Source organism: Homalodisca vitripennis, chromosome 5 (genome assembly GCF_021130785.1).
Source record: "Homalodisca vitripennis isolate AUS2020 chromosome 5, UT_GWSS_2.1, whole genome shotgun sequence".
Classification (NCBI taxonomy): Eukaryota; Metazoa; Arthropoda; class Insecta; order Hemiptera; family Cicadellidae; genus Homalodisca; species Homalodisca vitripennis.
Window position 1 is genome coordinate 62,173,306 of NC_060211.1, and position 15,807 is coordinate 62,189,112.

The 15,807-nt window shown below is 34.1% G+C and overlaps 1 protein-coding gene across 4 annotated transcripts in view; it reads right to left on the reverse strand.

Annotated features, from left to right (window-relative positions):
- The window catches only part of LOC124362292 (autophagy-related protein 16-1), a 235,709-nt gene that overhangs the window by 11,098 nt on the left and 208,804 nt on the right, over positions 1-15,807 (reverse strand). For all 4 annotated transcript variants that reach the window (XM_046816663.1, XM_046816664.1, XM_046816666.1 and 1 more), the window contains 4 exons: positions 15,047-15,167; positions 14,732-14,911; positions 4,572-4,656; positions 1,657-1,806 (listed from right to left, as the gene is read on the reverse strand). In XM_046816663.1, coding sequence (XP_046672619.1) covers positions 1,657-1,806; positions 4,572-4,656; positions 14,732-14,911; positions 15,047-15,167 — 536 coding nt within the window. The remainder of the gene's footprint in view (positions 1-1,656; positions 1,807-4,571; positions 4,657-14,731; positions 14,912-15,046; positions 15,168-15,807) is intronic.

Below are 15,807 nucleotides of genomic sequence, written 5' to 3' on the forward strand. Positions count from 1 at the left end.
ATTACTTATATTTTGTATATATATATATATATATATATGAAAGTACTAAACATTCTCAAGTTCCTCTATTGAATACAAAACTAAATCAATCAAATAGTTTTTTAGCTGTCTTTTAAATTTGGTAATATTATTTTCCATCTTTATGCTTTGAGGAATATTTTTCAGAAATCTTTTCCCGATATACATAGTTTTTTTCGTGTATATTTCAAGTCTATGATGATCACTGATAATTTCATTCTTATGGCGTGTGTTATATTTGTGCACATTATTTTCTAAGTTAATTTGTTGGCCATGATTGAATTTAAAATATAGGATGGTTTCATATATATAAAGTCCAAAAACTGTCATTATTTTTAATTCTTTAAAGCAATTTCTAACAGATTCTGAGAATTTAAGCCTAAGTATACTTCTAATGGCTTGTTTTTGTACCTTTAAAATGTCACTTAGGTTTTTCTTAGTTGTGGCACCAAATATGGCTATGCCATAAGCAATATGTGAATGTATATGAGCATAATAAATCTGTTTTAGCACTTCAGTAGTACATAAACAAGACATTTGCCTAATTGCATATAAGCTAGAATTAATTTTACCAGGCACAAATTTAATGTGCTCATCCCAGCATAATGTTTAAAGTGACAATCAATGATCAATCCGACAAATTTAATTTTTGATGCATTTCCAATCTCTGAATCGTCTATAAGAATATCAAAGTCATAATCATTATTATTTTGTTTAGTTTTAAAATTAATGAATTTAATTTTCTCATAATTTAAATTAAGTTATTAAGTTATAAGCTGCTAGCATTTAAACACTGCATGAATCTTATTCTGTCTTTGGCAACTTTTTGTCCTAGAAAATTTTCTTCAGTACAATAAATGAATGTATTCATGTATTTTTACATTCCCAGTGCTCACCACATTTATAAAAAATCCCCCACTCTCTAAGTCTGTTGTGAACAGAGACAAATTGTCTTGACAAAGCACTGTCTAAGGGGTAACCCTCTGCAATATCTGGCCTAACAAGCGTTCCACAATGTGGCAGCGAAAATAAAATGAATGTTGTGATATTCAAATGTTGAAAATGTTACAATCATATAACAGATGATGTTTAAGTTACATGAGCAATAAAACACACAAAAATTATATTTTATGAATTGATGGCACTCGATTTTTGTGTTATTACCATTTTTGGTAAAAAGTTTAGATTCATATTAATTATATCTTGAATATGAACACCCATAATTCTACCACTAAAAATAAGGGCATAAAACTGTTTGATATTTAACATTGTTCTAATGTAATAAAATTCAAGGTTTTTTCACTATAAATTGTAAGCAAGGGTGATGATGTGTACTAATTTATAGGTCGTCTTTGGTAGACAAAAATAAAAATTTTCAACAAATCTAACAAAAATGGAATGATTTACAGTTATTGAAAATATGTGATCAAACTGGCCAAGGAAAACAGATTCAAAATATTAGTTTACTTTGTTGGGAGTAACAAACTGAATACAGATTATGAATAATCTCAGGTTGTTATCATTTTAATCACAACATTTACTTCTCTAAACAATTTTTAGAGTTTAGATCTCGTTAGATTATTGAATGTTTTTACATTTTTCTCCCACAGTATAAAATAAACATGTAATTCTACTTACGAGTGATTATCTCTGAGGATCTGTTGTACTTTCTGAGTTGCAACTTCCCATATGAAGATTGAGCCATCAACAGAGCCGACGGCGACGTACTGACCCTCCGAACTGAACACAGCTCGAGACCAATCACAGCCCACTTTGAATCCATCATGACTGTACAGGCACACAATTTTGTAGTTTAGTCTACATAAACAATCAAAATACTGGTCTGTGATAAATATTACCACACATAAGCCTGACACTTTATTGCTTCACTTGGGATGATAGATCACTATATTCTATTCCACTTGCCAGTCTAATAGTAGATATCAGTGTATTAGATCTTTACAAGTAACATTTGTTAAGTGTCATGTGGTTTATGTCAACTATTCTCTCAACTTGTGTGAAGGCGCTTATGCAGAATTTCTGCTTTTCGACTCAATATAAATGTTCACATGTGATTTTTAGCTGTGCAACAGTGTAAAAGGAATGTTAAAACTATCATGTAAGCTATAAGTTAAGATTGCAATTAAATGCAATATTTGTTTTCACGACAGCTAGTATAGCTGAAACTGCCATTAGAATAGCATGGCTTATGGACAATCTGTATTAACCACTGAATGTGGAATCAAGTATAGGATAAATTGAGTATTTCTTGGATCATTCTAAACCCTTGGGAAGCATTGCTTACATACTAGCAGCTTGGTGCTGCCACTACCACTAAACTTTACACTCTGACCTGATCTTGTCCTCCCTTTTACAAGTTGAAAAGTACTTCAAAATAACGAGTTTAGGACCTAATATTTTAAAAACTTCCCGGAGGAGCTTCCTGGACCCCCCCCCCCACTAAGCTGGGGGTATTATATACCCAGAACCCTGATGTTTCTGACATCCCCCCCCCCAAAGAAGGGGTGGCCTGGGTGCGCCACTGACTTGCACACATACAAGTTAGTCCATCAGCTCCTCACTGTGCCACTACAGTTGATTAGTCTTGTATTTTGTGTGTAGACTACAATAACGGTTTGAAATAATTGATGAATCTGCAGACTGTAAAATTTCGTTTTTTAATACCAGAAATATCAGAGCAGGGAATCCATTGTCCTACTTACACAGATTACAGTGAAAGTAAAGTTAACGGTGCATTGTGCAAAAATGGATTAGTAAACAATGAAAAAAGTATATAAGATAAGCAGGTATCTGCTATGACAAGGACCTTAACAATGGTTGAAACTATGTTGAAGACATTTAAGGCATAATGCTTCACTTGAAAACAAAATAAATTTAACAAAAACTATTCTTGTGTTTATTTTAAAAAGTTCCTCATTTTCTGGACATGAGTTGTATATATAATGAGAGAAATTAGAAATAAGAAGGGTAATTTGATATCTGGCTGCAGACAGGTATATTAGTATTTAATTAGTTTCAAAGAAACTATTTTCATTTATTAATATATAATGTTGTTAATGCATGAAAAAGTGCATTCCCGTTAGTACATAATCTAATTATCATTACTATATCAGTCTAGATCAGCATAAAGTTATTTACAGGTAACAACTGTTTCATTAAAGTGTTTTCATTAAAAAGAAGTAATAAGGTACAAATTATAAAAGTAAATGTAATCCAAATTATTTGTTTACCACTAATAAACACTTGACAATACAAACATAAACTAGAAGTGGTAAAAAAAAAACAAAATATATATACTTTGTATTGAGAGTCACTCTTAAAGTTGTTAGATATATGAAAAGTTTCTGCACTATAGTTACCAAATGTTAGGCATGTTCAAAGTAATCCCCTCCAGTGTTCCCTGTGAAATTGGACTTTTCATTTGTTGAGAGTACCTAACCACTCAATTTAAGCAATGAATTCAAAATATCATCATCAATTTCAGCTTCCGAAAAAAAGCAATGACTGCATAAATGTTTTTACAGATAAAGAATAATCTAAAGTCGTATATAGAGAAATCAAATAAATAAGGAGATGCTCCATCTTCTTTTTGACATTTTCGACCAAAATATCCTAAATTTTACAATAGTGTGAGATGAGCGCACACAAGTCCTAAAGAACATCTGGCGAAGCATTGTTCAGTGTACCAACTTGCTATTCAGCTTAATAGCCTTCACCAGTCTTGTACTCCTGAATAAAACAGTGTATATTATTTTATTCACCGATCAGTGTTTTTTGATCATTTTGAACATTGCAAATCTTACCCACCCATATGTGACTCTCTCCTCGAATTGGAACACCATAAAATGGTATGTACGTCTTATCACCATTGACAAACTTTGGAAATAATCCAATGACACATTATTAAGCAGTTTGGAGGGTCTGCTGGTTGATTTTCATCTGCTCAGCTTGTTACTCATCTGTCAAATTAGGAATTACCCAATGAGAAACAATTTTCCTGACTTTTAAAAAGCAGTACATGATTATTTGCATTGCTTCAGACCCAATCCCCCTAGAAAAGCTTCAATCAGGAAATTAGTGAAGTATCTGTCCCCACTGATCATAATGCGCACCTGATCAACGTTTTCTTGAGTGATGGTTGAATGCGGCACAGGATAGTCCTTCAAAACCATAGGCAATGTGAAACGTTCAACACACTCCTCTTGAAACTAACTTGAGACTTTTAAATCATAAAATATCATAACCCAAAAATGGTCTATCAATAACTTTGTGACTTAATGAAATTAATATTTCTGAACAGACGACACAAGTATACTTATGAACCCAAGTTGCTGTCAGCTACTTACTTGACACTCAGACAATCAGATAAGAATAATTTAATAATTGCATGTAAAAACTTTTAGAGTGAACTTCTTATATTATATAAAAGACGGGTCCCATACAACTAATGAATGAAGTGTATTTTCTATTCTTTCAGCTGAAAAATAAATTTTGTTAAGTAAAAGAGTTATATGAGAGGATAAGATAGTTACCCAAATGTGCCAACAATTTGGTTCATCCTCAGATCCAAAACTCGCAAGGTGTCATCTCGAACACAGCTCAGCAAATATTTTGCATCTGAAATCATATCAACCAAATGAATATTTGAATTCAGATGATTGTTTGTAACATTGAATTAAAAGATAAGTAGTACCTTAATGACTTATGTGGTTTGTAAAAATCTGAGACAAACCTAATGCAACTAATTATTTAAACTTATACTAAAACATGCCACTAAAGAATGGACTCACTGGTACAGATCATTCAACAACTACTTAACTAGTATTGATCTACTCTCTCCGAAACAAAGTGAGATTTTGATCAATCACATATCACTGGATGTTTATAACTATAGTAGTAATTGTGATAAGTATGATGATGCTATATTGGTTTTCAAAAATATATTTATATCATCTTTTAAAATTAAAAGAGCTTTCAATTTCCAAAACATTTCCCAAATTTGAACAAATGATTAAAAAACGAAACCTGGAACTTTTTGAACAGCTTTGAGAATGTCAATGACATGTATCAAGCTTTCAATGACCGTTTCATTTATTATTTAGACTTTTCGTGTCCTTTTAAAAAAACCAAAAACAATTTCAAACCCAAAAATAATTCCTGGTTAACTAAAGGGATTCTCATTTCCAGAGATAAACTCAAATTTTTTTCACTCAATATTTGTCCAAACACAAAACGAAAATTTTAAAACATTTTACAGATCATATCAAAGGATCTATAGAAAAGTCATTCAAGCTGCTAAAGCTCATGACGTCAATAGAGCCCTGAGAAATTGTGAAAACTTTTCTAAAACTGCATGGAAAATAACCAATGAATCAGCACAAAAATCAAACTTGGACCGAAACCTTGAGTCCTATATCAATCAAAATTAATGAACGCGATCAGTTGCAGGTTGCCAACGAATTTAATAATTATTTTTCTTCTGTGGCCTCAACTGATTCGTCAATTTCAGAACCTCGATATCATGAAATTGGTGTTAGGGAACCGGTTGCATCCATGGCTCTGGCCCCTGTGTGTGTGGAGGAGTTAGCCCGTGTCGTACAGGGGTTGAATTCAAAGAAATCGTCGTGTGACACTAACGGGATGTCAATTTGGTACTCAAACGTTGCTTTAGGTACATTTTGAGGCCCCTCACAAAATTGATAAATTTTTCATTTGAATCTGCAACTTTTCCATGTCTACTGAAAACAGCTAAAGTTATACGATTAAAAAAAAAGACGATCCTTGCAAAACCAGCAATTATCGTCCAATTTCAATTCTTCCAGTTTTCAGCAAAATTTTTGAAAAGGTTTTCTGTGAAAGACTTGAAAGCTTTCTAGAAAGCAATGAAATTCTAAATCCTGAACAATTTGGCTTCAGGAAAAAAAAGATCAACAATTGACGCTGTAAAACAGTCTTTTGAACAATGTTGTTGATGGCTTGGAAAGGCAAGAACAAGTGCTCAGTATATTTCTTGACCTATCCAAAGCATTTGACTGTGTGCATCATGAAACACTGTTGCACCAGTTACAAAAATGTGGCGTTCGGGGTCTGCCAAACGCGTGGCTTGGCTTCTAATCTTAAGAATCGAGATCAATGCGTGCAGATTTAGAATGTCATCTCTAGTAAAATTAAAATTAAAATAGCCCACGGCGTCCCTACAGCCCACGTCTGTAGACTTAACTCAGTGATCCAGCATGGTGATCTGAATCAGTATGCGACGACACGACTCTTTGCTTCAAAGGAAAAAACTACACAAGATTTGGAAATCACATCATTTGTGGAACTGACTGAATTTGAAAACGAAACCAATCAAAATCAAAATGTCATCATTTCTGCCTAAGACGAAGGGAATTTGCAAGGCAACCTGCTGTATTTGTGGATGATGTCCTTTTAGAGGAAACTGGATCCACAAAATTCCTGGGATGTACATTGATCAAGGTCTGACCTGGGACGACCACGTTAACAATATATGTGCTAGAATTACTTTCTGGCATATTTGCCTTGTGAAGCCTAGCGAAATACTGTTCCTCTGAAGTCTTAATGATGGCATATTTTGGTCTCATATATCCGCACTTTGCGTATGGCTTAAGACTGTGGGGGGGCTGTGCCAAACACAAGATGGAACGCGTTTTCAGGCTTCAAAAAAAGGCAATTAGAAATTATTGCAAAGTTGAATTACAGAGAGTCGTGTAGGGACTCTTTTAGGGAGCTAGGTTTGCTGACATTGCCCTGTCTCTATATGTTTGATGTGATCCTGTACTGTCAATCGAAGTGCACTTTAGTCCGGGGCAGGGACTTTCATCAGTAATGAAACTAGAGCCAGGGACAACTTTAGAGTCCATAGTCATAGACTGGCGGTATCTCAGCATTTACCGCATCAGGTTGGCGTCAGCTTAATCAACAAGCTCCCTGAAAGTGTAAAAAATGCAACTAATCAAAACCAATTCAAAACTCGTCTAAAATGCCCTGTTGGTGTCAAAAGCATTTTATTCGCTAGAGGAGTTTAAGATGAGTCACTGGGATATCTAAAAATATCTTAAATTATCAAAATTTAAAATCTGGATCCAAAGATAGTGTGAATTAGTGTGAATGAGTGAAATATAAGTCTGACTGTGTGTGCATGTGTAGGAGTATTTGCTGTTTGAATATATGACGACTGCTATACAATGTTATATATTGTCTAAAAGCAATAAAGAAATGATTTGATTTGTTAAACCTGTCAATGAAGTGTTTGCATGACACAAACTATCTATACAAAGACAAGAGCCAAGTAAATCTATTGGACAGTATCTTCAAGTTCTTTAGGTGTTTGGTAAGGACTGTTAATTTAAACTGTAAGGCAGAAATAACTGAGATTATTTTGTATGGTACGTTTTTATTAATGGTCTTTAATACATGATAATTTGCCAACATTTTTCAAAAAATTTATTGTTAACACTGGAAGATGCTTATGACCAGGCTTGCTGTCTTGAACCCGTCTATGAACAACTTTATCTTTCAATTTAGGTCTACAATCTGTCATCAATAGTTTATCACTCAAACATGTTCAGTCAAACTTCAAAATAAAGAGAACCATAATTATCAGCCATTAATGATCTCTGTTTCTTTTGTGGATTTAATAAGCACCTTGCATTGCTTCTGGGACCAGGAACATTTTTTCCAGGGTATATAGGTCAACACGAAAGTAAAACTAAAGCCGCTTCTAGGAATGGTCTAGTAAAAATCACTGTAGCGGCTACATATAATGGTAAACCGGTTTTTGCTTTAACTTATATAGAAAACTCTTTAAATTTTGTAAATGAGAGCATCTGCACTAAACTTGGGTTACAGATTCTTCCTTTAACTGGAACGGTATCTTTGGCATCAATGTATGTCACTTAAAAAATCACAGGTGAATGTACAGTAGATAAATACCTTATTCAAATATAAATACAGAGATTCAAAACTTGCCAAACTTCTAATGTAATATTTGGGCATGATATTGAAGAAGCTCGCTAGGAATTGATGTGTGGTGGCAATAAGGATCCACTGACAGTTTTTAGTGTAGCAGCTGCAGCTGTTTGTCTACTTAATTATTTGCTAATCTAAAACCCGGCTATAAACCTGTTGCCATAAAATCACATCATACAGCGTGAGGCAGTCAAACGGCATGATTTCAACTCCGGCTGGTGAGCGTGGTGGGGAGTTATGAGAGTAGGGTGAATGTTCTTGAGCGTCTAGACAAGTGAATATTCCAGTAGCCATGAAGCACAAGACGAGCGTGTAACATGCATTTGCTGTAAAGGCTTATTGAAAAACCCGGTTAATGTGGTTAGTGCTTAGCGTACTTTCCGTTGTGAATTTAATCTACCATCACAGGCTCCCGTTCCATCAAGGAAAGCTGTGCTCCCTTGGGTGAATAACTTTAAAACCACTGCTAGCACAACAGAGAAAAGAGGTGGCATTGAAAAAACAATCTGGACCACAGAAGACATTGATCGTGTGCGTGAAGCATTAGAAGGAAGTCCGTGAAAATCAGTGAGATGGTACAGCGCAGAACTTTGTGAAAGAAATCAATCAGTTAGATGGATTTTGAAAAATGACCTACACTATCATCCATAAATAAATACAGATAGTGCAAGCTCTGACACCTGTTCACTAAAATAATCGCATATGTTTTTGCGAAATGATGTTTAATGTTATCACAAGATATGTAGAATAAGTGCACAAGTTATGGATGAGTGATGAAGCCCACTTTCACCTCAGTGGGTACGTAAACAAGAAGAACTTTCGATATTGGTCCGAAAATACCCCACATGAACTTCATGAAAAACCTCTTCATTCAGTAAAGTTTGTTTGGAAGGCAATGTCATCAAGTGCAATCGTAGGGCCCTATAATTTTTTTAATGAACATGGTAACACAGAACATTATGCTGATATGTGGGTAACCTACTGCTATTTCAATGGATTTGCTTAGAATCATATTACCATAACGTCCTATCAGCAGGAATGGTGATATCCTTTGGACTTGTGAATATTTTTTGTTGTGCCTTTGCAGGCAAGAATTCATTACATCATAATAAATTCACTCAGAAGTCAATGGCTTTAGCTTCTGTGATGTGTTAAATAGTATTGCATCGTTATTAATAAATAATCAAAATAATCAAAATATAACTTCCCCTTTTACCATTTTTGACTACTCCAGACTTTTTCCTTTAGGGCCACCAAAGTGCAAATTTTTCATAGAAAAACCTATAAGAACAAAAGAATATCTAAAGGAGCGAATTCAGCATGAAATAAACAACATTCTGTTGCAGACATTACAAAACGTCATGGGTAGACTACATCTCAGACTCCGACAATGCGTGCAAAACTAAGGACGCCACCTAACTGGCACTATATTAAAAAAATAGTGTTTTTAAGGTATAACATTAATTTCCAGTCATGTACTAAAGACTTATGTTAAAACAACTATCCTTTTTTTGTAAATAAATTATTAGTGATTGTTCAAAATTGTACTGTTTCTCTGCCTCACCCTGTATTTTGAGTGATACCAAGTTCATAGAAAGCTAAACTACTTGATTGTTATTTGGTTAGATTACATCTTTATTAAACTCTCAAGAATAAGCAATAACTATATGTTTCCTATGGTTTTTATTCAAGATTACTAGCATCTGTACTTACCATGGAGAGTTACTTGGTTAGATTACATCTTTATTAAACTCTCCATGGTAAGTACAGATGCTAGTAATCTTGAATAAAAACCATAGGAAACATATAGTTATTGCTTATTCTTGTACACTCAATAGATTTACATTGTTAGATGCTTACCCTATGCCCAGAATTGATGATACTGTGAACAAAGTTGATAATTGTAGTTTTTTTAGCACTACTGATCTACGGTCTACCTATCATTACGTGCCGATTAAGATGGAAGAAAATGCTACTGGTGCAACTTTGTCCCAGGCTGGTTGTCCTGTTATGTTCTTTTCAAGAATTTTGTGTGGATAAGAGCAGAACCATTCTTCTCAAGAGAAAAAGACTCAAGCAATAGTCAAAGCGTTGTTTAAATGGAAGCATTACACTATTGATATTCATTTCAAATTGATAACAGTCCAGCGATCTGTGGCCTCTATGTTAGGTAAAAAAATGCTGTAATAAAGTGTAAAAAATAAAATAATGTGATGGAGATTGGGGCTGTTATGTAATCAGTGCAGCATTGTTTATAGACCAGGATCAATTAAGGCGGCAGTTGATATTCTTTTTAGGATATGGTCTCCAATTCAAAACCCCATTCTGACTTGGAAAGAGCTTCACATGTCACTTTGTCACCCCCTGGTGAAACTCATCTTCATCATTTGATACGTTGTAAAATTTTACCTTTCTCTTTTGAAGAGATAAGATGTGTATCAGCTTTGTGTTATGTTTGTTTGTCTGTCAAACCAAAATTCTACTGTTACGAAGACTATCTGATTAAGGCTACATCTTCTTTTGAAAGATTGAATTTAAATGTCAAAGGCCATCTGCTTTCCATAAGTAAAAAAATAGTTATTTTCTGGTTATTGTCAATGAATATTCCTGATTAACTTTTGCATTTCCTTGTACATACGTTTTGTTGACAAAAGTCATGACTAATTTAAAACGACTCCACTATTTTTGGTACATTACATACATTCAAACAGGTGAGCATCTTTCACGTCCCATGAGGTAACAGAATTCTTGAATTCATTAAGATAGCCTCAAGGAGAACTACTGCATACAACCCTGCTGGCAATGGAGATAGAGATTTATAATAGTATTTTTTTAAAGATAATCAAATTGGATTTAGAAATCCTTAATGTTGGAATCACTAAGAAATGGTCTTGCAAGATGCTCTCTACTTGGTCCGTTCATAACTCTCTACACCAACAAAACTCCACGTGAACGTTCATGCATCCTCATCATACTGGAAACAGACAGTCTGCTCCACCATGGCTTTTCACTACTGGTCCTGTTTAAATGAAAAGGCACCACCGAATATTAAAGTATGAGCCCCTGGATGATGAAGTTATGCTTCTATAGCAATACTAAGTATACCCATACTCAACTTTCCGATAGAAGAGAGACAACGGTGTCAACTAGCCATCTTGCGCCAGTTGAAGATTATAAGGGAGGAAGATTCAGATCATAGAAGAGAAATGATTCTACAAGATTCTAATCTAGAAAGTGATATCACGCCTGTTAACGAAAACATTGGTCAAACCTCCTAGTCTGCCCAGTGATGAAGCTAGCATTGCTTCAAACCCTCATGTTTTCAATAAAAGTTTGCCAATTTAAAAACAACCCTCTAATTGTCTAGCCCACCAATTGTTTCCCCTGTTACTTCAAATCAAAATTTTAATTTGTAAATTCAAAATATACTGTTATATTACATGTCAACCTTATGTACTTAAATACTTCTATTACTTAATAAATAGATATTTTTATTCTCTTAGACCATTCTTGTATAATGAGAAACCTCTCTCAATGTACATAAACATAAATAAACCTTTAGGCTTGCTTCCAGAGTGACAGGATATTCAGAATGAGTAAGTTTGGGGGGCAGGTACCGCCTCCTGCCGAAAGATCCATAAGGAGGGACAGCAAGCACTATTTTAGTCATGTCATCTTGGAAAAGAAACCCAAGCTATTTACCAGTCTCTCTAGTGAAAACTGGTAGGAGTATCATACTATTAACGTCCAGGCCAGCAACTGCCTTTAACACTTCCAGAGTTCCTTTAACTCCAACAGTCATCACCGCAGTAGACTAAATCCAACGTTCTAGCCTTGGACCTCAATATCTCGACATTTGTGGTTAGCGACGTACCGCTCCTGGACGTCTATAGGGATGCTCAGATTCAAGTGACACATCGGTTTTCCTGCATCCAATGTAGATTCAACTAGACGGTATAGACCAGCGAGAAGTCAATCATCCTGGTGATAATAAATTGTTGGTCTTCACCAACATATATATTAACATTCTGAACCGAAGAATTCACTTCTTGATCTATTCAGAATGGAAACTTAATATAACTTCTAAATATGATAATTACACAAACTTTGCATTCCTCTAACATCTCCAGGACTCTCCAGATGAAGGATGTCTAGTCTACTACTCAAATTTGAGTAGAAAATGCTTTAGGTATGTAAAGCCACAATTATCCCTAAGTCAAAACATAAACAAGATAACCAGCGGTTTCAACATTGGCAGCATTGTTTTACCAAACACAATACAGTGAAAAAATGGAAATATAAACACGTTTAAATGGTATTTCAAGAGTCTTAAATATCTGATCATTATAGCATCAAACTTCAAACTTTTTTATTGATACAATAGAACACTGAAAAGTTATTTATGTGAGTCTAAAATACATTTGGTCAATAAGCACTAAGCATCATATTTCTAACAGTGGAAAAATAAATAAATAAAAACAACATTTATACCATATTGTATCTAATATCTAGGAAAGCCTATCTGTACTAATAAGGGTTCTAAACCAATTTCAGTTCATCAAGAGCCTCCCGAAGGCTATAGAAACCTCTCTCGACCAACTAGCTTTTTAAGTTTGTTTTTCAGAGATTTTAAATTGTCAAGTTTCTTTTAACTATTTGGTAGCGAATTCAACAACTAAGGTCCAAAAAATAAAACTGTTTGCTGAATTATCGCAGCCGATATCTGCCTATTACAAGATTTTCTTTGTGTCTTGTATTATAATTGTGTCCAAGAATTGAAAGACAAAAATTACTGTGTGGTAAACTAGCAGGCTCGCAAGAGTGAGGGTGCCACTTAATCGAAACTGTTAAGGGTGAGAGTGTTCAAAATAAAGTGGTTAGAAAGATTTAGAGTTTTTTGGGAGTGAAATTCTATGAGATTGGTTTTTGAGATATTAAGAAACAGTTTATTCATGTTGAATGCCTCTGGAAGATGAGATCAAGTTAAGTGCTTGTCAAGGTATTGATAATCACTATGATTAAAAATCAAACTGGTGTCATCTGTAAAGAGGGTTATGAAGAGTGCTTTACTAATCAATGTCTTATAAACAATATTAGGAAAATTATTGGTATAAAGTAGAAACAAAAGTGGTCCAAATACTAAGGTATGCCTGTCTAAACTATGGAAAAATCTGAATGATAAATGTTGCCATTGTTGTGGACTTCAACACACTGGAAATGGTTAATCAAATAAGATTTAAACCAGTGCAGGGTTATTCCCAAATTATAAACCAAGAATCCACCAAAATCCATTGAGGACAGGATTTGTTTTAAGGTGAAAGCTATGGCAAATGAAGTATTGAAATCAGGCCGGAAACCAAACTGAAACGGAGAGAGGAGAGATTGTTCATTCGTAGGAAAAGTCTGAAGTGAATAATCTTCTCATACATTTTGAGATGATAGAAGCTATGGATATTGGTCTGAAAGAATGGAGATCAGATTTAATGGAGTTTGTTTTAGCAATGGAATAGTTTTGATGACTTTTAAATTTGTTGGAAAAATACCTTCTGATACAGAAGAGTTTAAAAGAAATGTTTAAATTGAAGAAAGTTCATCGACATATTGTTTTATGAAGGAAGATGAGAAACTGATGATGTGTTTATAAAAAATATTGTTTAGATATAAAATGTATTGCCTGATTTCAGATATATCAATTTCGTAGAGGAAGAAAGAGTTTGGTATTGAAGTTATTGACATGGTAGCAGATAATCCGTTTGTTCATAATGTTTTACATACATACAACATTAAGGCTTTTTTAATAAAGGATACCAAATTCATAAGGTTAAATATATAAATAATATACAAGATCCTACCTCACACTTAAATCTCACTTTTCTTACTGGCTAATAATAAACAACCTTTAGGAAATCTCAAAGTTTTAACGTAGGCCTGACTACTACCAAGCTAAAAAAATCTTGATGCTTCAGTTTTTTTTAGTTAAGAGTTCTAATCTCACCTGAAATGATTAGCATGTGGTTGTTAAGCTATTTCTTGATATCAAAATCAGATGATCTTATATGTGAGAAAAGGAATTCTCCTTTTAGCTAAAAAAGCTTATACCCTTATACCCTTGATGCCAGAGCACAGTGTAAGGTGTTTATAGTCATACCTAAGCTCTGTAAAGACCCTTGTATCTCTACATGGTATAATTAGACACTGTTATTCTTCCAAATTCAGTTTCCTTAACAGTAAAATCTGTCCTCAAATGTCCTATGAGTAAATAACTTTTGTTTGAGCAAAGAAATCATTAAGTTACCTAAAAAAGTCCAATATAACTTAAACATTTTTATAGGCATACCATTTTCTCATAGACACAACAATAACCGAGTTGAATGTTACAGGAATAGTACTGATAAAAGAAAAGAAAACCATAAAAGCCCTGATAACAGATTGAAGTTAGCATTAAAAACCAATATCTCTGTCTCTCCATCTAGGTGACAATGAATACACTCTGTGGTTAACAAAATCTACAGTGGGCCCAAAATATTCCATCATATCTTTAATTAATAACAAAGAGTGAAACTTGGTAAGTGTAAGTCTGGTTCTCTTACACCATAAAACTCCTCTTCATATTACATCCCTATTGTAAAATTTATAGTTTTAAAGATCTCTTATGAACACTTCACAATACTCCAGTGTTCATGATACTCAGCAAGTTTATTACCTCTAGATAAATCCAGTGATGTTACCCTGCCATTGACCTCGATCCTATTGGTCGACCCTTCATTTCTCATGTCCCAGAAGCGAATAGTCTTATCGAAGTGGCCACTGATGATTGTAGTGCCAGCTCCATCTGATGTCACCAAATCGTTACAGCTCGACCCTACAAAGTTGGTCTGTGTACCTATAAATAAAGATACAGTTAGTAATAACATATAGCTTAAGTATCATTTTAATGAGTTAAAAATGTACGGTTGTTCAAATTATTTTCACCACAGACCTTAGGTAACTGTACAAATCATGATTAAATATGACTTACACTGTTTACTTCTGAGGTCCCAAATCTTAAGTGTACGGTCGTGACTGCCAGTGACGACTTTGTTGGACTCTCCCAGGAACTTGGCTGCCATCACCTTACCACTGTGACCAGTAAGGGTATGCTGCAACCAAAGACCATGCAATATAGTTACTATTATAATTATTATCCTATCACAGCAAATCATGACTGTTCACTACTATATTACAAATATTATTCTATCACAGCAAATCATGACTGTTCACTACTATATTACAAATATTATTCTATCACAGCAAATCATGACTGTTCACTACTATATTACAAATATTATTCTATCACAGCAAATCATGACTGTTCACTACTATATTACAAATATTATTCTATCACAGCAAATCATGACTGTTCGCTACAATCTACCAGTGACAACTTTACTACCAGTCTTTCATTAACTAACATCACTTTTCTTTTTTGACCAAGTTATAGTATATTGTAACCAGAGATATCAGTCAGTATAGATACAAAAAATTTTTCATGACAAGTAGTTTGAGAAACCAATGACCAGACAGCACTGTTACCACAACAATAAATTAATACATTGAATATATTTATATTTGTTATAATTCATATATTTTTCAGACTCAACTCAGCTACTTGAATATTACCATACTGTCAATGTAACCAATAAGGAAAGGATGCTGCTACCAAATATAACTGATGACATACAGAGGATTGTCAACTGATGCACTGAGAAAGTTGTGAATCATCAGTCCAGTAGTTCTGAA